At 39.8% G+C, this 24682-nt stretch overlaps 1 protein-coding gene across 6 annotated transcripts in view; it reads right to left on the reverse strand.

The window, feature by feature from the left end:
* Positions 1-648: 648 nt before the first annotated feature.
* Positions 649-24682, reverse strand: part of ntng1a (netrin g1a) — a 107319-nt gene continuing 83285 nt past the window's right edge. For 2 of the 6 annotated variants that reach the window (XM_044340216.1, XM_044340215.1), the window contains exons 5-9: positions 20273-20299; positions 16276-16320; positions 15139-15198; positions 9467-9601; positions 649-2361 (exon numbers count right to left, since the gene is read on the reverse strand). In XM_044340216.1, coding sequence (XP_044196151.1) covers positions 2105-2361; positions 9467-9601; positions 15139-15198; positions 16276-16320; positions 20273-20299 — 524 coding nt within the window. In that variant the 3' untranslated portion in view covers positions 649-2104. The remainder of the gene's footprint in view (positions 2362-9466; positions 9602-15138; positions 15199-16275; positions 16321-20272; positions 20300-24682) is intronic. The other 4 variants (XM_044340218.1, XM_044340220.1, XM_044340219.1 and 1 more) reach the window with 4 other exon arrangements.

Raw genomic sequence — 24682 nt, forward strand, 5'->3', positions numbered from 1 at the left:
GGAGACATCGATAGTGGTAAATATTTAATTCAGTGCCTCCGACAATGCATGCCACTGAAACAAATCTTTACTAGATTGAATTTGAGATAAATAGCACGGAAATATCACCAAAGCTGATACACAGATTTTTATGCCATCATTTTGTCAGGGTGGCCTTGTTGGGCTCCTGTTCCTCAGATCGCATATTAGTTTATCTAACGTGTCAGCACTTCCTAAGCAGCAACTGAAGTGTCTGAGCACATTATATGTGCAGTTATAAACAAGATTAAGATACAGTATGTAAAAGCACTTTAAGTACCTGCAGTGTTTTTATAGAAGTCATAAACTAAGATTGCTAATGGTTTACTTTTATCTTAACATTTAGAGAGCAGACTATAACAGAAAGACACTTGTGAGATGCTCCAAATAGGATTTTAGTGCAGTGAACTGCTAAAATCAACAGAAGATACATAAATACTCCTGCAGAACATTGGAAACCTATTATTACAATTGGAAACACTTCACAGAAGCTGTTAAAAAATCGAATTGATTAGAATTACACAACATAAGCAGCCAGCATTTTATAATGTCTAAAAAAGTCTCAAATTCACACATTCGTTTCAGAAACAACTTAATTATGTAACTGCGATTAAAAAATCAGCAACACAGTTTAATTTTGAAACTTTTATTCACTTAAATTCTCAAGTGTTAAAGCAAGAACAAAACATTTATAATGTCCTTTGGTGGGATTTTATTACACTTTATTAATACTGTATATGTAAACTGATATTCTTTGATGCCAGCACGTTGCCAATACAAAGGAAAATCAACTGCACAACTAAAAGTAATATTAACAAATAAAATATGTGAATGATAGAAATGGAAAAAAGAAAAGAAAACCATAAACAATTGCTTTTGCATTTGGATGTCTTAAATAGATAAAGGTTGCCTTTTTTCAATCACAGTTCGGCAAAGATACAAAAGGACTACATGACTCTTTTTTTTTGTTTGCTTTGTCGAGAAAAGAACTTGCAAATACACTGATGGATTTCTATGCACTTCTCATCTGCTTGGGTGAAAACTATCCTCTGACCATGATCGTAGGGAGCGTGGTGGCTCTAAGATAGAAAAGAATCAGACAGCTTTAATTGGAGTATCTTTTTGGAAGAGAGGTAAGAAGGGGAGGGATGGGGGGGCTTCTTACACATGTGCATCACTAACATCGGACAAAAAAATCTTTCAACCAACAAGGGTTACAGAGTAACGTTCACGAAAGCACAGGTCAGTGGCAGCATGGCGAGGGGATTTGGAGGAAGGGGAGGGAAGGGGGGGGAGGATGAACAGGAGGGAGGATGAGATAGAGCTCGAAGGAGAGACAGAAAGCTAGAGAGGAATCGACATGGGCAAGGGTTTTTGTGTCACAAAGTGGCAGTCCGGACAGATTTCCTTCTATCCACAATGCACTGACAGCAAAGAATGCTTCCTGTGTTTTCTCCTCTTTTTGTTGTATTGAAGTATATGGTTATGTTTCAGAGGCCAGTCTTTGCCATTCAGCGGGGATGGTTTCTTTGAGATTTCTTCTGCGTCAGTCCAGCCAACATTAACTCACAGAAGCATCCCGGGGGGATCGGCGGGCCACTGTCGGCTCGTGCGAGAGCTGATTGGTTGCAGCTGTTGTTGCCGTGGCAATAAGAGAGGAAGTGAACAAGTCTGTCATCTTCAGTTATCCCTTCTCAAACTGGAAGGAGCTCAAGTACCTGGTATGGCTTAGAGGGGGACGGGGTCTCATTGTTCTTTGCTCATTATACTCTTATTAGGCAAACGCTCAGTTACTCGTTTTTCTTTTTTTTTAAATAATATCTGGCATTTTTAGAAGTATATGTTTTTTCATTTTTATATATTCTTTGTAATTAAATTAAAAGTTTTTGCACTCATTTGTCTGGCACATTCCCTTTATCGTCAGCGCGAGTGTCCATTGAGCCTGGCGGCGGAGAAGCTCGTACAGTACAGTCCAGAAAGCTCATGGTTGTTCTTGTTTAATGGTTGTTGATTATTTGAAAGAGGGATGGGAAGGTGGGGTGGAGGCGGTGGGGAGTGTATCGCTCCCACCAGGTCATGGGTCTCTTTAGAGCACGGTGGGCCAGCAGGAGGCTTCTCTCAGCAGTGCCGAGCCCAGCAGCAGCAGCAGCAGCAGCCCGGGGATGGACGGAGGCGTCAGGGAGGACTGGCCTGAATCGGCGCCCCCGCAGCCCCCCAGCTCCGTCTCGCAGCGGGGCTTCTCACACAGCAGGCCCGTATAGGCTGATGGACAGGTGCAGCGGACGTTGTTAACACACACCCCACCATTTTGGCAGCGGAGGAGTTCGTTGTCACACACCCGGGCTGTGATGGAAGCAATATGAAGACAGGAGAAAGAGTGAGAATCAAACACTCAAGAGGTTTTGGGTAACACTTTACTTGAATTGTACTGTGATGCTTCAAAAATACATTATAATAGTGCTAATCATCAACACCAGACAATTTTATACAATTCAATTATCAACTCAGCAGCCCTATTAGGATTGGATAAAACTATAATGATCACTGCGGGGAAAAAGGGAATTCTCTAATGCTCTGATTCTAACAGTTATCAAAATTAACAGTATCTTTCAAGTAAGGTGTTACTACATGTTCTTCCAGATTTACTTCATCAGAACTCTTAAATATTTCATTATACAACATACTACAGTTGCAGAAATTTTTCAACGCATATAGTAATACAAAGTATTTCATGACAAGGTCTGCAGTGCAAGCAGCATATTTAAAACAGGCAAAATTTCAGGTCAAGTCAGGTTAGTAATGTTAGCGCAAATTGTAAGCAATAGCACACTCGTTAAAGCCACTCTGTGTCGAATTTAACTTTGGCACCCCCAGTGGTGGCATCAGGAAATACACTTACTTTCACCGGGATGGTCTCATTTTTCAATGTAACCCATCAGAATAATTTTGAAGATGGCACAATAACATGAAATATCTACACATAGAGGTTTCAAAGGACTCTCTTATTACACCTAGTTTTCTAGTTCAAGGTGCTGACAAGTACTGCAAATTTTAAACATCCCTCAAAAATTTAATACCACCTTATATACTGTATATTCACATTTTTACTCTGTGCAGATTTTTCCTCATTCTTTTGATAAAAATATAACCTCTATGAAATTTCACATCCTCCTATAATAATATGGCATGAAACTGAACATTATTGCACCTGACATTTAAACATGACAAAAGTGAAGATTCTTAAGTTTCAAAACAGGCTAAAAATGAACACAACATTAAAACTTTTATAGTCTACAGTTATAACATTATTCTCTGTATCTATCAAGTATCAAATACAGTATCCCTTTTTAGATACCTGGCAACCAGAGCAGTTTCAACTAATCTTTTGCATGTGAACAGAATCATTCTGTTATATGAGCAAAATCCCTTTTAATCATTTTAATTTCTTTGATAACAAAGCTGATTGAAACTCCATCCCATCAGCTACATTACTGCACAGAAATCCACAGTTTCCTCAAAGCCTGTGAGGCTTTCCCCCAAACAGCACTGACTTTAGACAAACTGAACGTCAAGTGAAAATTGGTGTATATTTAGAGCTGGGACACCGAGGCCACTCTATTCCCAGTGGAGGCAAGCTGTCAAGCAAGCTGGAGGCAAACAAAGCAGCTCCGCACAAACTAATAAACCAACAGAGACAAATAAACTGTGATAAACACAGGGGCCACTTCTGCCCATTTCAGTTCTTTATGGGAGTGGAAAACAATGTGGTGAGCAATCTATGAACTCTATGGGACATAAATATCACAATAACAAATATCAGTCCTCTCTCCTAATACTCAGGATTGGATGCATGCTGTCTCCCAGGAATAGCCAAATAGGGCTTTGATGGGAGGCTTGTTAAGAAACATTGACTCTGCGAATCCTATTTGTGCAACGTCTATTTTGCTGGAGAAAAGGGAGCTGCTGTTTGGCTCGGTGAGTTTTGCTTCAGGCCACAGCTCACCAATTACAATGCACAACTAGATCCAAATAAGACATCTTAACTCTGTCTTTTTTTTCTCCAATTGACATATCAATTTCATGACCCATCCAACCCAAGAAACTAAACTAATGAGTCAATAAATATAACTACAGTGTCTATCACAAAAAAAACAAAAAACAGTTTCTGTCTTTGGAAAGCCTTTGTTCACCTGGATTTCTCCTTATGCTGAAGCAACAGCTAAAATTGGTAATGAGAAATATCTCCTCCCAGATGAGGGGGGAGGAAGAGCAATCAAGAGTATTAATTAAAGAATCATGTTTTTCCCCAAGAGGCCTTGATACGATCAGGACGCGGGAGAGACTACTTTAATTAGACAATGACCTTTCATCTTGTCCATCTTATTCCCTTCCCTGCTTTCAGGAAAAAATGCTAAAATGTCTCATATTTCTAAGGATATTCAAGTAGTTTTTATTCCCTTTATGCTTCAAAATTATCATCAAAAATTTGAAATGATGTGCAAGACATCAATGTATATGCATATATTTTCAAAGAGAAAAAGCAGCCCAAGGTCAACCATTTGCAACAGACTAGACAGTGAGGGACACTTGAAGCCCTGCTCAAGCATTATTTGATAAGGGGTACAAAATGACAGCTTTTAGATTCTACTGCACCTCCAGAAAGAGCCTGGTAATACCGGCATGTTGTTTGCTTGCAGCATATTTAATTTTCACCATGATCAGGATGGGAGTTCCCTTTTGGAAGACAACAAAGCAAATAGTAACATGGAAGATCTGAATAAGTTGATGGCAAAAGCCTGAAAAAATAACCCTTATTAGTTGATTTAAGATGTGGGCCTACTGTATAGTGTTGGGTACTGCCAGAAGTAAGAAACCTCGTATTGATAATGTTTTATTTATCTCCAAAGTCGAGTTGTTTGAATTGTTTAAGTTTAGGCTACTTCCAGTGTCCAATAAGTGCATACAGTACTACCAGTAAATATGAATCCATCTAACTTGGTTTTGAAGATAAATGTAGGTTAACATTAGCGATGTGGGATAGCTGTCTGCTAACAGCTATTTTCAGCAGCATGGATGTTCTTTTCAGGTTGTATTTAGCCTTGAATTAGAGCTGCTTCACTGTCTTCCTGAAAATAGGCTATGCCCAAAAGCAGCATATGAATGGAGAAAAATGCCTTATTTCTCTCTAGAACTCCAAAGAGGGACAATTTAAGCAGCAGATGAGATTTTCAAAGGAAATTTTACATTTTTAATTAACCACTGACTGCCGTCTGGTTTCAAAGGGTAGCTATTGTAGGTCAGTGTTAGCTGACCGGGCAGGTACACACCTGCCTATTTTCAAATGACTGCCATTTAATGATTTCAAGATTTTAAGGTGAACCAGTCCAAAAATAATTCTGCATAATGCAGTCCAGTTGACTTCAAAGGGAAGTTCAGGTAATGGCTGACCTGTGAAGGCAAAGCACTAAGCACTAAAGTGCTAAAGCCCCAATTAAACAGAGACATTGATTTTTTTAAAAGAAGCATTAATAACAAATTTTATCAATGATGTATCGCTGGGTCAATGAGATTAAAGGCAACAGTAATAGCATAGGACATATAAAGGGATGAACTGACCCTCATACTATTTGTTTGGTCCTTGTTCCAGGGGAAGTTTTGGAAAACAACTGTGATAGTGCTACTATTTTCTAATATCATCATGGAATTATTGTGGTAACTGGGCAGTCATCCACAAAACAAAGTAATGACAAATGCAGGAAATGCACATTTCTAAAGATCAGTGAAGAGTTGTGTTGAAAGCAGGAAAACTCCTGGTGTACTGTAGAAAGAATTATGCTGAGAGCTCTGCACCTTTATCTCCTTTCAGTCTCCCACATTAACCATTTGTCTGCATGCAAACAGAGCCAGCACAGGCAGTAAATGATGAGATTTGTTGCGTTTGCTTTTGATATGAGTGATAATATTTAGAGAGGGGACCTATGAACTAGGTGTGCCTGTCTGGGACTATGATGTGTTTGATGAGAGATTTGAGTTTTAATTGCATTCTTCAGTCTGCATGCAGATAGAGTACTGCACAGCACAGCACTGGGGAAGCTATGGAAGGTCAAGTCCGAAAAGTTTTCAAACTATTTCAGTCATGCGATAAATCAGCAGTATAAGCTCCTTGGACAGGCATTATTTCAGGTGTTTTGTTGCATTTACTGTAGTCAATATAAGAAAGAAGTCGTCCTTAAACAGCTACATGTATTTTGGGGCCCATTTGCTGTTAAGATTATTTTCCTAATTCCTGAGGAAATCTGTCTTATCAAGTTATTGCCAGAGCAGAAGAAGATTTCTTCCACCTACTAAAACATCACACTAATATATAAAGGAATTCATAGCAGGGGCAGAAATACTAATTTCTCTACCATAGCCTCAATAGACCAGAATGCAATGCAGTCGAGGGTTTCATCTTTGCTGATTGTCAGTAAAGTAGAGTATAAACCCAGTGCAGTCCTCGACCAAATATAACACTACATCATTTTTTTCTCAGAGAACCCCCATTCTTTGGGGTTTGAATGAAGGCATTCTGGGAAATGTAGGAAAACATGCTAATTGAATTAATAGTAGATTGAGGAGAGCGGGTACACCAATAGAGTAGTTAATTAAAAAAGAATTTGTATGTAAGTAAAAGGTATAAGAGCATACAATGTTGCACTATGGATCTCATTGTAGGAAGACTGAGAGTTTGAGGACTTAAAGATTTAAATACGTTACACAATAATGTTGGTTTGATTTTTTTTTTTTTTATCACTGCTTCATAGCTAATCTGACAGATTAAACTACTGATCCATGCTTTGCTCTCTCTCACTGGATATGACTTCCCATCTGTTTGACTTGGTCCTGTTTAAAATCAAGAATACCTTTCTTTCACTTTCTTATTTGCATTTAATTACTGGTTTTTGTACAGCTCACTATTGTATTTCACTAAGTAATGCCTTGGGGTCTGCATATGCATGCATCATAAGATGACAGGGGATGTGAGCCATACCAGCCTAAGTCTTCACACTTACCTTTTGTGCAGAAACAGATGCGCAATGCTGACAGTGTGTATTCACACAATACACACTGAATATATTAATCAAAAACAGTACATTTTAATGAACATCCATCTGTGTCAGGAACTACTAAAATAAACTGATTATTCGTTTTTCACTGAATTTAAATAATAATGCACCTGAAGCACTTTCTATTTGCATGTTGCAGACTAACAAACACCAAATAGTTATGTGATGGTATTATTTCTGACGATGTGGTGTCAAGCTGATTTTTAAAGTTCAAATCATCCATCTGATTTATATTGTTATTTATTAGATCATCAACCTGTGTTGTTCAATGCATTTCACCAGTTATTTGTGATGTTTTCTAATTTACACTATGATGCACCTCTAAACCTGCCTCTTTTACCTCTACATAACCCCTGTAAACAAACCCCGCACATCATAAGGCAGCACTGCATTCTGTTATAATGAGGCTGCTGTCAGAGAAGAAACTCCTGCTAGAAGCCTTTGCTTTGAGAAACTAACAATAAAACCTGTCATTTGAAATTTTATATGTATAGATTGTTGGCACCATCAATGGACAGTTGATCAATAATAAATTAATTGCAGATTGGTAAATGATGATAATAGAAATATGTCAATGTGTGATGACATCAACAAGCTTTAGATTGAATATGTATACATATATTCACTTTTATATTCAATTACACCAAACAACAACATTGGCTACTTTTAGTTCTGTCTAGTGTTTAGTTCTGTTTTTAGTGCAAATTTTAAACAACACCATTGAAATTATAATAGTCTGTCATTTCTGTCAATAATCATACAAAAAATGTTGGAGGTTTAAATTATTCTTCTTAAAAGATAATAGTATTATTTGTGCCAATGGCAAAGTGATTCCTCCTCTTTACATTCTTCCTGCTATAGCTCAAGATAAAAGTGCTCATTTTCCCTCAACAGAAGCTCTCTCTTGTTGTTATTCTTGCATATTATGAAAGGATACCTCCTCGGTTTTTAATAATTCATCACAAAAAAAGATAAAGCCTTAATTGATCTTATGATATGCAGGTTTGTGTTTGTAGTTGTTTGGGCTGTGTCTGACTTTAGCATTTTCCCAATTTATACATCCCTGATTGGATTCAATCGACCATTTGCTGACATCCTTCATGATAATATTACACTCTGCTTACACAGATCATCACCTTACATCCACAGGAAGAAATAGCGGCCTCCGCTAGAAATTAATCCTTCAAGATCTTGTCATCTTACAGTATGGAGGTACCTTATTTAGGGCACCTTTGTTAGCCAGGACAGAGATTAATGTTGAGCTACACAAGGTAGGCAAATAGATGTCACTGCCTTGTGAAAAAGCTCTATAATTCTGAGGTAACTTAGTCACAATTACAAACAATGCTACAACGGGTGAGTCATGGTCGGTCAAGTGCCAATTAGCAGGAATAACGAGCTGTTAGAAGTCCGGCAATCAGTCATGTGAGATTTGTCAACCAGGAAGCAACCTGTGCCAAAATTTCAAGTGTATTGGTCAAAAAACATATATATTTTAAAAGGCAAAATTATTTGATATAATAATAGTAAAAGATATTACATAAATAGTTATTAACCCGCTAATTGACATGTATAACCAGTGTTTGCAATGGTGATTCTGTTACTTCAACATTCTTCAGAGTTCTTTCTGTAAATCAATAGAGTTAAAACCCTTTATCAAGAGCTGTTACTTTATTTTGTCTACCTCCAGTAGGTTTGTCACTGAAGTTTGACTTGAAAGAAACAATGAAAAATTGGTGACATTTGAAAAAAAATGACTACACATGGCATGCATTTCAAATTGGCTGGGGGAAATACAAACGGTAGACAGTAATAAATGGGCTGGAACTCAAAATGACCTGCATTCCCCTTTAAAAATGTTGGTGTTGGATGACATTGTCCTGTTGTGGACTGGCAAAGGGGTGATGGGATACTCAAACAGATCACAGGCAGCCTGTCAAGCAGTCAATATTGACTCAGCTGTTGTGTTGTTGGTGTGTGACATGGCTGGATAACTGAGTTACTGAGCAGCATGCATCCTGACATGCTATTGCTTTCTTTTCCCCATTTGAGCCATATAGGGCACCTGCTAACATCACATTGCTAACGCAGCCACAGCAAGTGTGAAATGCAGGTTCAGTTAGTGAGTCAAATGACGTAGTATATTGAGTTAGCTCATGTTATGGGTTAGGTCTGTGTTTGTCAAGGCAGCTGGGCAGTCCTGCGCATGTGCAGCACATTCTTCCAGCCAAGCTCAGGAGTCAAAGAGAGAGAAAAGAAATCAGAGAGAGATAGCAAAGAGAGACAGAGCTGAGGGGGAGAACAGTTGGGAGCTGCGTGGGGAGGGTTGTGGTTCTACTTACATTTGCAGCCATCGTCCCACAAATAGCCGGGTAGACACTCCTGACACTTAGGCCCTGTTGTGCCCTCCTTACATATACAAAATCCTGTGCCATTACAGCGATCACTGACTGAGCCAAAGGGATTACAATTACACTCTGGAAAAACAAGACACACACATACACACACAAGCTGGAGACAGGGTGGTGCTTTGACTTCCCAGCACACTTCTAGGATTTTCACAGCGTGGACCACAGTCCTCAAGCTCAGTTATCAACTCAACCATTGTAACAAGGCGCTTAGTAACTTTAAACTGGATAAAAAATGTGGATTGATTTTAAAGACTCATACAGAGAAAATGCTACCATTTCAACTGTAATGGAGACAGAATGAGAAAAGAATGAAGTTGATTCTAGATGCATGAACACTTTGTTTTCATTACAGCATATTTGTAATTACTGTCAAATTTACTGTTTTACAGATATACAACTTGCAATAAGCAAATATGCAAAGCATTATCATTAGCTTTGATTTAAGATGACAAAGTGGGCTAATCTGCACATGCTTTTCTAAAATATAAATCTTTCATACAGGTACAGATAGAAAAAGATGGAAAGAGGAGATGGAAAATGACAGTAATAAGATGGTATCAGATGGATAATGGCATGAAACAAAGACAAAGAATGAATGTTAAGGTTTTAGAAGAATGAGTTTGGAACATTGAAATGGGCATTGTTGAAATATGTTCTTTAATTCTCTCTCATTTCCAAATGTATATAACTAGTATTCATTTAAAGTTATCTTAATCATCCTCCAACTTTTTGTCCTCATTGCCAAATCCTCTTCACCATTTACAGAGGAGAATGTTCATTAGCCACAATTAGATTTGTAATATCCTATAAAAAAAAAAACTATTCTGTAAAAAAACTCCCAAAAAAACAAAAAAAAAAAACCTGTCAAGTCTCTAGTGTCCTATGCTCAACTGACCTTCCAGCTTTCCACAGCGACTGGAGCACTCTGCAGTCAGAGTGACACTTATTTTGACAGTCCCTGACCATCACATGGCACCTTCTGTGGCTTTGCCGGCTGCACGTGGCTGCACTCGAGTGACATCCGGGGGTCAGGCAAGGGGAGAGAGGTGACGGCAAGTGACAAACGGGGGGGGTCAGTAAAAGAGAAGCAGGGTGACGGCGATTTGGCACAAGGTAGCGCCTCGCTGACTCTTAACGCCTTGTGACGGGTTTCAGCTGCTACTCCTGAGGCCATTTCATGTATATGACATATGCACTTGCGTTGCACCTCTGACTGGCGGTGTGACTTCTCTGCAACATTTCTCTCAGAACTCTTGTTGCTTGTCAAACTCCCCCCTCAGGACTCACAAATGCACCTGGCACTGAGCACTGTGAATTCACTCTCCACATGCTAGCTAAAGAATCCAATAGGGAACCAAACTGTTGCCTTAGGAACTATGTGAAATGCAATTTTCACACATTTTTACACAGAAGAAAAACAGATGATGCAGTGTATGGATGCCTGCGTAAAGGTCATGGACAAAATAAAAGAAACACCAGATGAAAATGGCCTTTAACTTTGACATCACAACTTCAAAAGCAGCAGTCTTCACAGGCAAATGACACTAAATAGAATACCAATTAGCAGTGTGTCAGCTTTAAACATTTCTCATAATGACTCATTTCATGTGTCAGTTTTTAGAGAGGCATGCTAAAGCTAAGGGAACTGCCTATTGGTCCAAAGGCCCATTATTCCGAAACCCCAATAGTTTGAAAAATGTCCCATTGGACTGAAAGCCCATTAGTCCGATGGCCCGTTAGCCCGAAAACAGATGCCCATTGCTGCAAAAATACACACTCTGCAGTCGGAGTTCAGTGACTGTCGGCCTTATACTCACCACATGTTAACATATTGCTCAATTTACATATTACATATAACTCATAACGTAAATCATAATGTATGTCTCTGTATGACTCCTAAAGAAAGACTGTTTAACTTTAACGGCTCTCCTGTGAACTAATGTAAATAAACTAAAGTAAGATGTGTAACGTTACTGTTTGACATTCTGAAACACCGCTAGTCAGCACGTCCACAGAATTTTTACATGATTTCATTAAAGAGTTCTGCTTTGTGAAATATGATGGCGAATTTATCAAAAGAACTGAGTGAATTGTAAAAAGTCTGTTTGATAAGACTGATGATGAGGCAGCAACACAAACATAGCAGTTTTTACTATGCAGTTTGGCCTCTATTAACTATTATATATATATATATATATATATATATATATATATTATAACAATATTGTTAAATTTAACAGAGCTGAGCTTACTGGTAAACTGCAACTCTTTCTAAACAATCGTTTATGATTTCTTTTGACTCATAAACAGACATTAACTCATTAGGCGAACATAATTCAGTATTAATTTTAGCTCCACGTAAAGTGAATAAACGTGATGTTTCCCAGATAATGCTCGTCTGCCTTAACAACGCATTTTTTTTTTATAACTGCTGATTTATTAAATCAAATAAAATAAACATTATCTGTGTCTGCTAACGCAGTGCCATTATTTATGGTTAGGTGTTCCGATTAGGCTACCTCTGTCATCTTTTCGCCTTAATATCTTAGTTTATTTTGGCATGCTTGTTAAAATGTTTTATGGTGTGACAGTGTTGTGGTTAAGGTCTAGTTAGGTTTAGGCACAAAAACCACTTGGTTAGGGTTATGGTTTGGGTTAAAATACACTAAGATATTAAGGACATAACAGGCCATTGGACTATGGGCTTTCAGTCCAATAAGTTTTTCAAACTATTGGGATTTCATCAAAATGGGCCATCAGACCAATGGCATGGCACCAAACCTATTTACTCCCTAAATAGTAAAACTACATCTGCTTAGCTCACAAATGATGCTGTTAATATTTTGTGAAAATATGCTTTTTTGCTTCCTCTCCAAGAGTTAAAGATCAAACCACTCTCATCTCTGTACAGTTAATATTTAGCTGGAGCTGGTTAGCTTCGCTCGAAAAACAGCTAAGCTAGGTTTTTGTTAAACAAACAAGATATAGTATGTTAATTCATGAGCTTTAGAGGTTAGAGGTTTCCTTCGGACAGAGCCAGGCTAGTCATTTCCTACAGTAGTTTCCAGTCTTTGTGCTAAGTTAAGCTAAGAGGCTGCTTGTAGTAACTTCATATTTACTGTACTCATATGAGAAGGGGAATACGCATTTCCCAAAATGTCTACAAATGTCTAAATATGACTATTTCTTGAATGTGGCAAGGGATTTTTTTTTAATAGAAAATCATGACAGAATTTACCCAAAAAGAAAACTGCATTGGCAATGGAATCAAAGCTTACATGGATAAATGAGGATACCCTTCACAATTAGCTGTTCTGACTGTAAAACACAAGCCTATTTGTGATTAGTGTAGGTCAAAGACATACATTTTTTCATATTTTAGGTGTTTCTATTATTTTGTGCACATTCTGTATTGTTATTGTTATTGATATCTATTAGTGACTCAGATAATTCACTCATTTACACTTAAAAGCTTTAAATCAATGTTTGGCTCACTTTATGCCTCTTGAATACAAGCTGACAGCTAGACATCAACTGTAACATACTACATTAGCCCAATATCAGTCCACAGAAATCCATACCATACCTGAAAGAATGACTGAAAGCACTTCAGCATCAAATTTGGGTGTATCTGATTAAAGCTAAATGACTAGCATCCTCAATGACACTCACTCTGTCAAGGAGGTTAATGAGTGACACTGTTGTGTGAAAGCAGAAGAAGCAAAAGAGGAAGATGTGGAGACCATAGAAAGACATGGAGGCAAGAAAATGGATGATGAAGCCATAGGGGATGAAAGGTGACACTTTCTCTTGTGACAAGTCAAAGACAGGAGGTGAGGCGAGTAGAGAGTTTGTGTGAAAGCAGGGTGGCAGTGAAGGGGGTAGGGGACTAACCTATGCACACATTTTCATCGTCCAGTTCTGCCGAGGCATTGCGGTAGTATCCCAGCTTGCATAGCTGGCAGTGCTGGCCCCTAGTGTTGTGCTTACAGCTCACGCAAATGACGGTGTTTAGCAGCTCGATGTAGCTGCATCGGTTGGAGTGGCCGAAGCATTCGCAGTCTTGCAAAGAGGGAGAACGTGTGAAGGGGAGAGAACAGAGAAAGAGAGAAAAAGATAGAGAAAGAAAGAGAGAGAGAGACGCAGCAGGGAGTGTTGGAATTGTTGCTGTTGCTGCGAGCGCTACGGCGGTGGGGTTAGCAAGAGTTTGAGCGAGGCGCCATGGCATGCAAGGTTAAGAATGGAGAAATTGCGTTGTGGAAGAGGAGAAAAGAGATGTTGGGGAAGTGATGAGAGGGAGGGTAGTTCATGATTAGTCTGGCATGGGCACAGCCAGAGTTAGAAAAAGACATCACATAAAAAAGCACGGCATTAGTAGGACTCGGAGAGGTCACATCACTTCAAGCACACCACAACACGAGGCAAGGGAGGCTCTGTAATGATGGCACAGAGACACGGTCACATCGGGAACACCACACAGTGTAAGGCAGGTCAAACCATGAATGAGATGGATCTTTCAACCCAGGGAATGGTGTGGCAGACTTTTGAAATTATTGTCTAATTGATCTCTTGAACGTCATGGTTGATTTGGTTTGAAGTAACGGGAAAAGAGGATGAGATGGAACTTTTAATGGCGCTTCATATCACAACCCTCTGTAATGAAATGCATAATTTCCAAATCTGAGAAACCCTTAACTCATCCAATATTTCTAAAATAGCTGGGTAGTTGTTTTTAAAGGTTTGTAGAATTACAGAGTTACAACCTAACTTAGAGAATATGTGAAACCTCATGCTGCAGTCTATGATACTCACTGGCAGCCCTGCCTTAAGGGGTGCAGGATGGGAAGCGTGCAGCCTCAGCTCAGCTCTCTCCAAGTGAAGATCAGTCCGCCGTGCTGAGTGACCGCTGACACCATGTGTCACAGAGCAGACAGATGTGACCCTTAAGCCTCACTGGCAGCCGTTTGGACAGAAAGCCCACTCACAGATCCAGAATGGGGGGGTTGGCGGATGGGGCTTTCGTCCAAAGGATTGTGGTTATTAAGGATCTGTATTGAGGTCAGGTCTCTCTGTCCACTCACTAACAACCCGACAAGGCTTGGAAATGAAGGAGAAGCAGTCTAGTCCACTCTACCTTTCACCTAAAGCGGTAAGTCTTGACCGAGTGTAAGCTAAGATCTTCTACATTAGATGCCTCACTCTTGCAGACATACTCTCAGAAGACAAATAATCTCCCCTTTTCAGAAATGGGCTGAGGTCATAAATCATGCACGCATGGGGAATAAAAAGTCTCGGATCTCGGAAACACGTTCCCCAAAAATAGTTGTAGTCTCACCCACTTTATTTGCACTGAAAAAGATATGATTCCAAGGGACTTTTATAGTGTTTAGAAACAATTCCATAGACGAATGAATCCTCAATGTGCCCTGTACAGTGAAAGCCATCAGTCCAGCACTGAGCTTGAGATATGAAGACAGAGTGCTCTAACATTGGGTTAGTGCTGCAGGGTTAAGGGGCTTACAGTTAAACAGAGACATCAGTTCATACAGTGAGGAAGCTTGGGTGTTATCTGGGGGGCAATGTATGAATACCAGAGCTCCTACCTCGCTTGCTGTTTGCAATGTGGACAGAAGGGGCAGTGGACAATGCAACTTGAGGAGCTACTAGACAAATTAAAAGAAGAAACAAACAAACAAAAAAAAAAACATGATATTGCAATTAAACATAAAACATGTAATGTCAGAGAATTAAGAATACTGAGCATCAGGCTTAATAATAAATGTAACAATAAAAACGAAAGAAACATACGCAATAACAATGAATGATGGCATTGGGAAATAAGGAGTGACATTGCCAAGTGAAGTTGGCTGCATGTAGCAGCATCTGTTACAAATGCCTTAGATGCCGAACAATTCAAATATTATGGTCCTTCTTTTATGCTTCATTTCATTAACAAGTGCTTTGTATAATTCAAAAGCTCGTGTGTATGTTTCTCTAGACAGAAACTACCCCCTGACAAACTACTCTCCACCTCGGTGGAGGCCAGCCAAGAATTTTCCCTATAAATTTGTGCACAGGAGCATGGGTAAGGAAACTGGCTAGCAGTGAACACATCAATCCCTCGATTCCTTTCCGGTCATAAAACAAACAGTGGGAAAAAGAAATAATAGGCCCAGCCTCTGCCATTGTACTGGGAGACATAAGCCCCTGACACATACGCTTGGCTGCAGTCATGGAAACACAGAGCTGAGTGGTTGTGTGCTAGTTGTTTGCGAGGTGGCTGCACATCACATCTGCGCAATGGATTAAGCTGAGATGAGCCTAACATCGATCTGCATAAAACCACTGTGAAGCCTCTCCTGCTTTTCTTCCTGATGCGCTAAGATAGGACTGAGAATCCCTGGAAGCTTTATGGCCAATAAAAGTAGTAGAGTGTGTGTATAAATGTACCGTGCACACATTGTTTGAGAGGATAATGCACGGCACTCCAGCATGTTGCAACATGAGTGTCCCATGAGTACTCAAGCCTCCACTGAGGAGCCAAAAACCTTTATAATGAGCAGAAGACAAGCAAACTGAGGATGTTTTTTTGGTTTGTCAAAAAGATACCAAGACTTGGAAGGGGTAAGTTACTACGAACAAATGCTTTTATCTACCAAAGAGTCATTTTTTTGCTTCTACACCCCGAGATCAATGAATCTGTGAAAAAACATAGTTGTTGCATAATCTTAGATGCCTACCTTCTTTTCGGTTAGCGACACCTAGAGATGAGACATTCGGCCGAACTGCGTGCAATTGAGAGAAACCAGGAGTTATTCATGTGCACTTGTGTGATGCACTTTACAGATAGTCTAGGGTGGGGACTACGTGGTAGTGGACACACACAACTGGAGACACGAACATGTCCAGCATGACTTAAATCAGTAAATCAGGAAACAGCAAATACAATGGGGCAGGGCTGACATGGACGAGCAAAGAGAATGCATCCAAAGACCCATTAAGGACATTGGAGAGACGTTGTATGTAATTTGTGTGACTTCCATGGGCTTGCTGTGTATGCACATGTTTATGGCAATGGCAATGATGAGTGAAGAACTGAAGAAAAAAGATAAAAACCCTTTTAAACTTAGTATTTGAGTCATGGTTTATGCAAGCGAGTCTAAACTATGTATAGCAAATTAAGACGTTAGGGGGGCATTTTGTTTAATTCATCACATTGACTATGTAATCAATATCTAATTACAGTGTATTTCTGGTGGAGGAATAACAATGAATAAATAATGGCAGGTGTTGGGACTTGGAATGACGGACTGCTGTGGGTAGCATAACCTCATAATTACATACAAGTCGGTATTTCCGTGTCAGGGAAATACTTTGCGGTTGGAAATGGAGAGGACTCAAGCAAAGGGACGAATACGGATAAGTTTCCTCATCATGCCCCTTCATCTCTTCATTTGATCTTTCTGTCCTTTTGCTATTGACTCCATGAATCATGCAATCTTGGGTAATTAACATCCAGTGGTGTCTTGGCACGAAGCCTATTACCCTAACTACATGTGAATAGAGAACATGACTGCTGGTTATAAGGCCAAATCATTTTAGAAATGTCTTTTTACGCATGGGCTAATTTGTTTCAAACATTTTTTTTTACTGCATTGGAATTAAATAATACATTAGCTTTGGGCTTGGCATGTCTACTCGCTGTGACAATCACTTCTAAACCCCCTAGCATTGCCATTCATTGATTTCAAAACCGCTTGAACAAAAGACTATCATGCAGTATCTCTTGTCTCATCCTTTCCTTTCATTTTTAATCCCGCCAAAAATGTTTCACAACTGATCCAGTGTGGGGATTCTGGCATCGGTGATGACTGCTGCGTCTCCAGTGGGTTAAAGTCACTTGAGTCAGTCGTTGAGAGGCTCTTTGAAAATGACAGATTATCAAATAAAGAGGGCGCACCACAGCTCCACTCTTAAAAATTGTGAATTGCTTGTTGTTTTTTATCTGAATTCATGTCTTTTCTTTTTCTTAAGCATTTTGTGGTGAAGCTGTTTCCTCAAAACAAAACTGACTTGCGACAATATGAACAATTAAATTATGACGATAGCACACAGTATGCACTATTTGATATGAAAATAAAACACATGAGCAAACCACACTGTTCAGATCCAGAATGTCTAATTGGTAACGTAAGTTCATTTTTTAATTATTCTGTGTTGGCGATTGATTGGATGTAATACACATCTGGGTGCCATTAATTATTTTGTTATGGGGAATATTCAGGTAAGGCGAACTAAATGAGAGCTGACGGATTTTAATCAATGCCATACCCATAATGAAATGCAATCTTGCAGAGCCAGAATTGTTTTTTTAAATATTAATTTCACTTTAATGGTCCGCATTAGGCAATTCTGCTTGGCTTAATAAACTTGAAATAGAATTGAGAAAAGTCAATAAGGAATTCAATTACCTTCAAACAACAACATGAAAAGTGCAGTGGTCTCTTTTTTTCCCCCCACATTAGCATTGCTTCTAGTCCGTTTAACAACCTCAAGGACATCCTAACCTTTTTTTGGCCACTCTGTTCTTACTTTATCAATGATGCAGATGTTAACTTGGTTTGTGTTTGTACTGAAAACAGCCTCATCCTCTTCCGTGTGATTTTATAAAAGTCAGAGTATTTAGTATTTCGTGTTATGCCAGTTCTGCTGTGGGAGGCTGCTGTCTGTGCTGCAAGGAGACAGCTACCCGTGAGAACTCTAAATCCCTTTGGGCCAATCTGGATGAGAAGTGAAGACTTTGGTTTGTCAGAGTGTCCTTTCTAGATCGCCCCCCACCCCCCTCCCAACACATTCACACACACACACACACACACACAACCACACACATTATCAGCATGCACACTCTCTCCATAAAGCATTTGAGGACAGCCTTTGGACATGGTCTGGCCTGGCATTTGGATGGGACAGAGAGGACTCATGTGCAGCAGTGAATATGTACAATATGTATATACAACATGTATGAAGAGCATGCACACACACACACACATACACACACACACACTTATCTCAAGTCAGGCCATGCATGGAGTCAAAGGTATGCATAATGTCTAAGATGTGAGGAGGTGGTGAAGGAAGCAAGCAGTGGAACTTTGGGAGGGTTGTTTGGTCTTCTTGGCCACATGTCCATTTCTGACTCTGACATAGCATTAGACTTTACAGCCAGTGTTCACTTTCTGTGCAATCTATCCCTCTAAAGCCTGATTAAATACCACCTGGGAACAATCTGTTTCCACACTGTGGCTTTCACAACATGTTTTGGGAAACTTGCCCAAAGGTCGACTTAGCTCGCAAATGATGTAAACAAGACGGGTGTGCATGTGTCCCTTAGTAAAACCTGGCTTGGGCTTTGAGTTGAAAGTAAGCCACTAGCTTTATATTGAAAATCAGCACTTAAAACTCAGATCTTTAGGTAAATGGGAGGTAATCTGTACTTATCTTAGTGAATTTTTATTAGTGAAATTTACACAATATATGACTTGGGCCTCAAGCAAGAACTATCCATACAAACAGATTTCTTCACATGAGTCATTTCATCAGGTTAAAATTAGTAATTTATGACAAGTTTGTGCAGTTATGACGGTCTGCTGAATCCAATATGGTACACTCGTATGTCACTGAAAAAAAGTAAGTAAATACAAAAACGAGGCCCATTGTTTAAAGCTACAGTAGCAGATAATCTTGTCTACATCAACTCTACTGACTTCATAATGTATCCTCTTTTTAATATATACCTAAATTTATACACAATTTCATGAAAGCTGCCATTCGCTTCGTACAACTTAATGTCAGTCTTCATACTTAAGATGAAACTAGTGGACTTCTATCACTCTTACCAGTGCCAAAGTGTTAGCATGGAGCACAAGTGCCAACCACATTGCAGCTATAGAAGACTTAGGCATCTGCTGTGTGTATAATCATTTGGCAAATATGTCAATCATTGGGGCCAGTTTATCAAAAACTTGCATGTCTCTTTAACCCCCAGGCAGTGTATGTAGGTCCAGGATCAGACAGGGAAGGGGCATTTTGGTAATCAATCTGCTGCTCTGGGTACAGAGGATGCTCAATAAGAACAGGGCAATAAGAAAAAAGATTGAGGAGAACAGAGTCAGGCTGTGAATGCACTTTGACTTGTTCAGTACAGTCCTATGGTTCCTGCATCACACGGCCTTCCAGGCAGCGGTAACCTGAGACATGGCACCTCTCTTCTTCCTCCTCCTCCTGAGGGGCTACTGGTTGACAAAGATAATACCAGCCGAGGCGCTTGCGGTTTATATTAAAATGACCTCCTGTGACATTATACTGCCAGAAAGGTCTTGGCACTTTAATAAAGTCTAGATGCTATTTATTTATAATGCATGGAAGGAGGGGAAAAAACAAATGACATTCGGCATGCAGGGCCAGGCAAGTGTTATCTGGTTGAATTGAGCCTGGATATAATAAATTAATATGCCTGCATCACGACAATATTGCCTCAAGCTATTGCTCATCTTTCTCCCTTCTAAAAAAAAGGTTCGTTAACTATTGGTGAGTAATCCTTTGTAGGAAGATTGATTGGAATCAGAAATGAACACTTGGCACTAAGTGGATGCTCAGAGTTGTATGGTGAAGGGTGGCATAATAGGCAAAGCAAAGCATTAAGCATTCATTATAGTTCCTTTGTGACTGTTTACTTACTAACTGGACCAATGTTATTGGGAATACCTGCAACAGAGGAAGAGAGAAAGAACAACTTAAATCAAGGCAGAAAACTGACTTACATGCATTTAAAACATTAAAAAAAAAATTAAAACAGACTTTAGACAACAACTGCAACATTTCTCCATGAGACTAGAAGTATAATGTTAGTCCTGCCATCATCCCTTGCATTTGATTGAGTTCCCACACCAATTATTATGATTCATCTTTATGAGCTGCATACATTTCAAATGACAAACAGTCTGAGGCTCTCCGGCATCTGTGTAGCCAGCACAGGTATAGTCAAGGCAGAGGATGAAACGGGAAAGCAATGCTGGTGTTCCCCATGATGTGAGAGTGTCGTCTGTTGCATGTTTAGCATCAGTGTTCTTTGGTTTCTTCTGGTTTCCTCCATTATTTCTGCTTTGATGTCCCTGCGGTTGGTAGTGCCAGAGAAGGTTATTACTGCCCTCTCTCTCTCTCGCACACCAAAAATGTACCAGAATCACTGAAAAAAACAATTTCTGTGGACACAACAGGCTCACAGACTGTTGTGATTTTAGTTATTTTAAAGTTAAAAAGTTGCACACTGTTATAAGACGCTGCTCAGCACATCAGTTTTTCAAAAATATGTCTTGTCAAAGGCACATAACACAGAATTCTCATGCACACAGGCACACAATCACACACACAACACATCAAATGGCATCATATAGCAAACTCTGCCTCCGACGCTGAAGGAAGACATGTCTTATCCTGCTGCCTGCCTGTCCGTCCCTCCATCAAGCAATCCCTTGTGCCAGACAGCAACTGAGCAGATAATACAGTCTGTCTCATCCCCATGGTGACCAGATCTCTCCCACACCAGGACGTTAGCTGGCTGTGGATCTGAGGGGATTGAGACATTCACAGACTTCTCGCGCCGATCATTTCACCATCTGAACCAACCACCGTCATCTTGGTTTGGGTATTAATTTGGTCTGTAAATATGAATGACGCACACATTCACATCTGTGGCTGTTTCAGACGCCGTCGGGCACAGGCAATTTTAGCAAACACTTTGCCGTTTTTCTCTTTTTGAATCCATTTTCTTCAAAGACACGTGAACACACCGGCGGTGTATTTTCGGACGGCACTGGCTTCAGAGGAATGCTTTGCTTTCAGGACATAGACGCCAGCTCCACTTTTTCTAATCATCCGTTTGAACGGAGGCCCTCCCTCCTATTTGTTCTACCCCCTGCCCTCAATAAGGCAGTCTGCCCATAAAAACAAACAACCCCCCCCTTCACCATAGGAAGGGGAAGCATGCTGGGCAATAGGAGAAATCAGCCCACGTAAACTAGAGAAGAAGAAATTAAATAAAAAGGGTGCTTTCTTCCTCTCTAGCTCGCATCCCTCTCGTCATCCGCTCACTGCCACACCTAAGGCTGAGGAAGCTAAGGAGGCAAGCAGGCATCTGTGCAGGATTTTTTTTGGTGAGGCTTTTCATCTAATGGAGCCGTCACAAAATATCTCCAAGTGCTCAGGGGAAACATGAGGATTTCCTGAATGTGTGCGTGTGTTTGTGTACGTGGACTTTGATCAAACTCCTGTCATTCAATCACTCTCTCTCTCTCTGATCTCTGCCTGCCAGATGTATTTAAGAGCCAAATCTGTGACCTGTCTGAGAGCTGTGAAGTGCAGGAGGCTATGCTGACATACTGTATGGAGGCGGAGCATAATGGATCTCAAACCTCAAGAGGGTGGGCAGATGCTAACCAAGAGACAGGAAGGACGAGGGCAAGGGCGATCTGAATCACCTTAATCACCATGTTCACTTTGATTAAGCAGCATTGATTTTAAAACAAATATACTGATTTAAAAAATTGTAGCACCTTTATCCAAACAAAGTACTTCATAATAAAGGATAAAATTAAAAGAACGTGGATATACAATGATGTCTTCAATGAAATACAAAGAATGATACAATTGATCACACATGAGAAATTAATCAAAATGAAGTTTATGTCCCATTGAGTGACATTTGACATTATTTGTGTAGAAAAACCTCACACAAATAATGTTTTACTCATATATCTCTCAACATATTTTCCATCTCCATCATGTCATATCATGGGATGGTTTCAAGTATGTGTGAGGTGCCCACATTCTGTTTTTTAAATAATGTGAAATTATGTATTGTGCATGTACCTGTAGTGATTGATTATGGATATTTGAAGGATAATGCCAATATTTATTGAAATGACAATACATATTGTACAGCTGAAGCATAGTCAGCACCAAATATTGATTTGATTTAGTTTTTTTCTCTTTACTGAACTTTGTTGGAAGTTAATTGATGAACAAAACCTATATCAAAAGCATCCTCACTTTACTTTTAGTGTCTAAAACTTCTGCACAGTACTGTATATTGTCATTTATACTAATACTACAGATATGATCAAGCCATATGCAGGCATACTTGTGTGAAATCTGATTAAATGTATCATTTTAATTCATTTAGATAAATGATTTCAGCCAATGACATGACAGCAAGCTGTAAATATATATGCACATACATTCCTGTAGCCAAACATGCATTATATGAAGTTGTTCCAGTTCAGTTTTAGCTGTTTAACTGAACAACTCTAAAAGAAAAAAAAATAAAGTAATGCAGTGCTAAAAAGGGCCTAGTTGAGTAGCTGACAGTGCAATAATACGCAGGCCCTATCTACATCTAGTCTAGAAGATTAGCAGTGGACCCACTACATTAAATGGAGAGGGATATAAATATAAAACCAGATAGAGAGCCAGAGAGAGACAGAGAGACTTGCTAGTGTTAGTGTGCGTCACCAAACTGTAAGTTCACAGTTTGAGCAGAGAGAATAAGAAACATTCTTTCTAACAGTGTTTACACAGAGAAAATATTTGCTGTATGTGACTGCTGTTTGCCTTCAGCTAAAAGATGAGAAGCACAAGTCACAAGTGATAAAACCCATCACACCATGCACAGTGAATATTGGTTACATTGTTATGAATAAGGCATGGAACAATGTACTTATTTTAATTACGCATTATGAAACAGATGTTGCATGTAATTGACTTCTAATGTGTTAATCTACTTATTCATGATACCTCACAGTTGTGTGACACTTGCCTATGCAGTTATGATGTGAATATAATGTACTTAAAAAACGCATCATTTGTAATTCAAACTGTTACCTAAATGACTACTCATTTGACAAATCACACGTTGTCAGTTTTGACTAGTCCAAGGCCAAATAACCTTGTCTTCCAGGTCACGATCTGGAGCGTCCATGGCCTGTCAGTGCAATTATTCGCTGCTTTATGAACAAACTGTGGGGTTCGAGCAGATGTCCAGGATCCCATGTCGGGTCATTCGATTAATTTTCAATCACCGTCTTTTCCAATCCCCTTCACCAGCCCGGCCCTGCCATTACGGGGCATGGCTGCAATCTAATTTTGTCCTATCGCACAGGAAGAGCATTAGGAGCTGCTTATGTTGACAGTGTGCTCCATTGATTTTTATGAGTTGTGCTGGGATCACGGTTGCGAGTCGCTGGGTGGTGAACGTGATCTCCGAGGGGTGTGTGATTCGATGAACATGATCTGTACGCACGTGGGGTCAGCACATGCGACAGACCGCACACACACAAATGTGGGCATGAAAATACAGTAGAGTACAGCCTGAGTCTTGTGAGGCATCAACTGATTTACAATAAATCTCTCTTTACGGGGCTGTGTGTGGTTGTGCTTGATGTTCATCCTTCACTGGTTCAGCTCAGTTATGCTGTCATCCATCTAAGACCATTACTGTAACCTTACTAATGGATCAAAAACCCATAATAAACATGTTCTCCCATGGATCTATGAGCTTTAAATCTTAGGCATGCATCCTATTTCCTTACTGAACAATCCAATCTGTCATTTATTCACCCTCAGTGTGTCTGTACATGTAGAGAGAGAAAGGACATCTTGGTCAAATTTGGCTCCTAGATGCTACTGTCAAGAGAACATTCGTTTGTTGATGTGGAAGTCAGATTGCACGTGTTTGTTTGTGTGTGTGATTGTGGATGTCATGACATTGTTTCTGTCAGTATCCATTTGGCTTTGACCTTCGATGTGTGTCACCTGTTTGCCTTGGTGCTACCTGGACTACTCTGGAAAGGGTCTTATCTGCTGAATTTCCACCGCAGGCAAAGTTGGTAATTACTTTCCCTGGCTGCCATCATTTTTATAGCAATCCATCATCATCTGGAGCTCTTTGGCTATACAGAACCCAGTGATGGTGACAGGCATTGCTAACTGGTTAGCAGCGGAAAGGCTGCCAAAACACAAGCGCACGGAATGCAACTTGATTGAATTCCTCAGGAGCAAAATTTCGGCTTGCCTCGCCGGAGTGCCCGGCTC

This window comes from Thunnus albacares, chromosome 21 (genome assembly GCF_914725855.1).
Source record: "Thunnus albacares chromosome 21, fThuAlb1.1, whole genome shotgun sequence".
In the NCBI taxonomy this organism is placed as follows: domain Eukaryota; kingdom Metazoa; phylum Chordata; class Actinopteri; order Scombriformes; family Scombridae; genus Thunnus; species Thunnus albacares.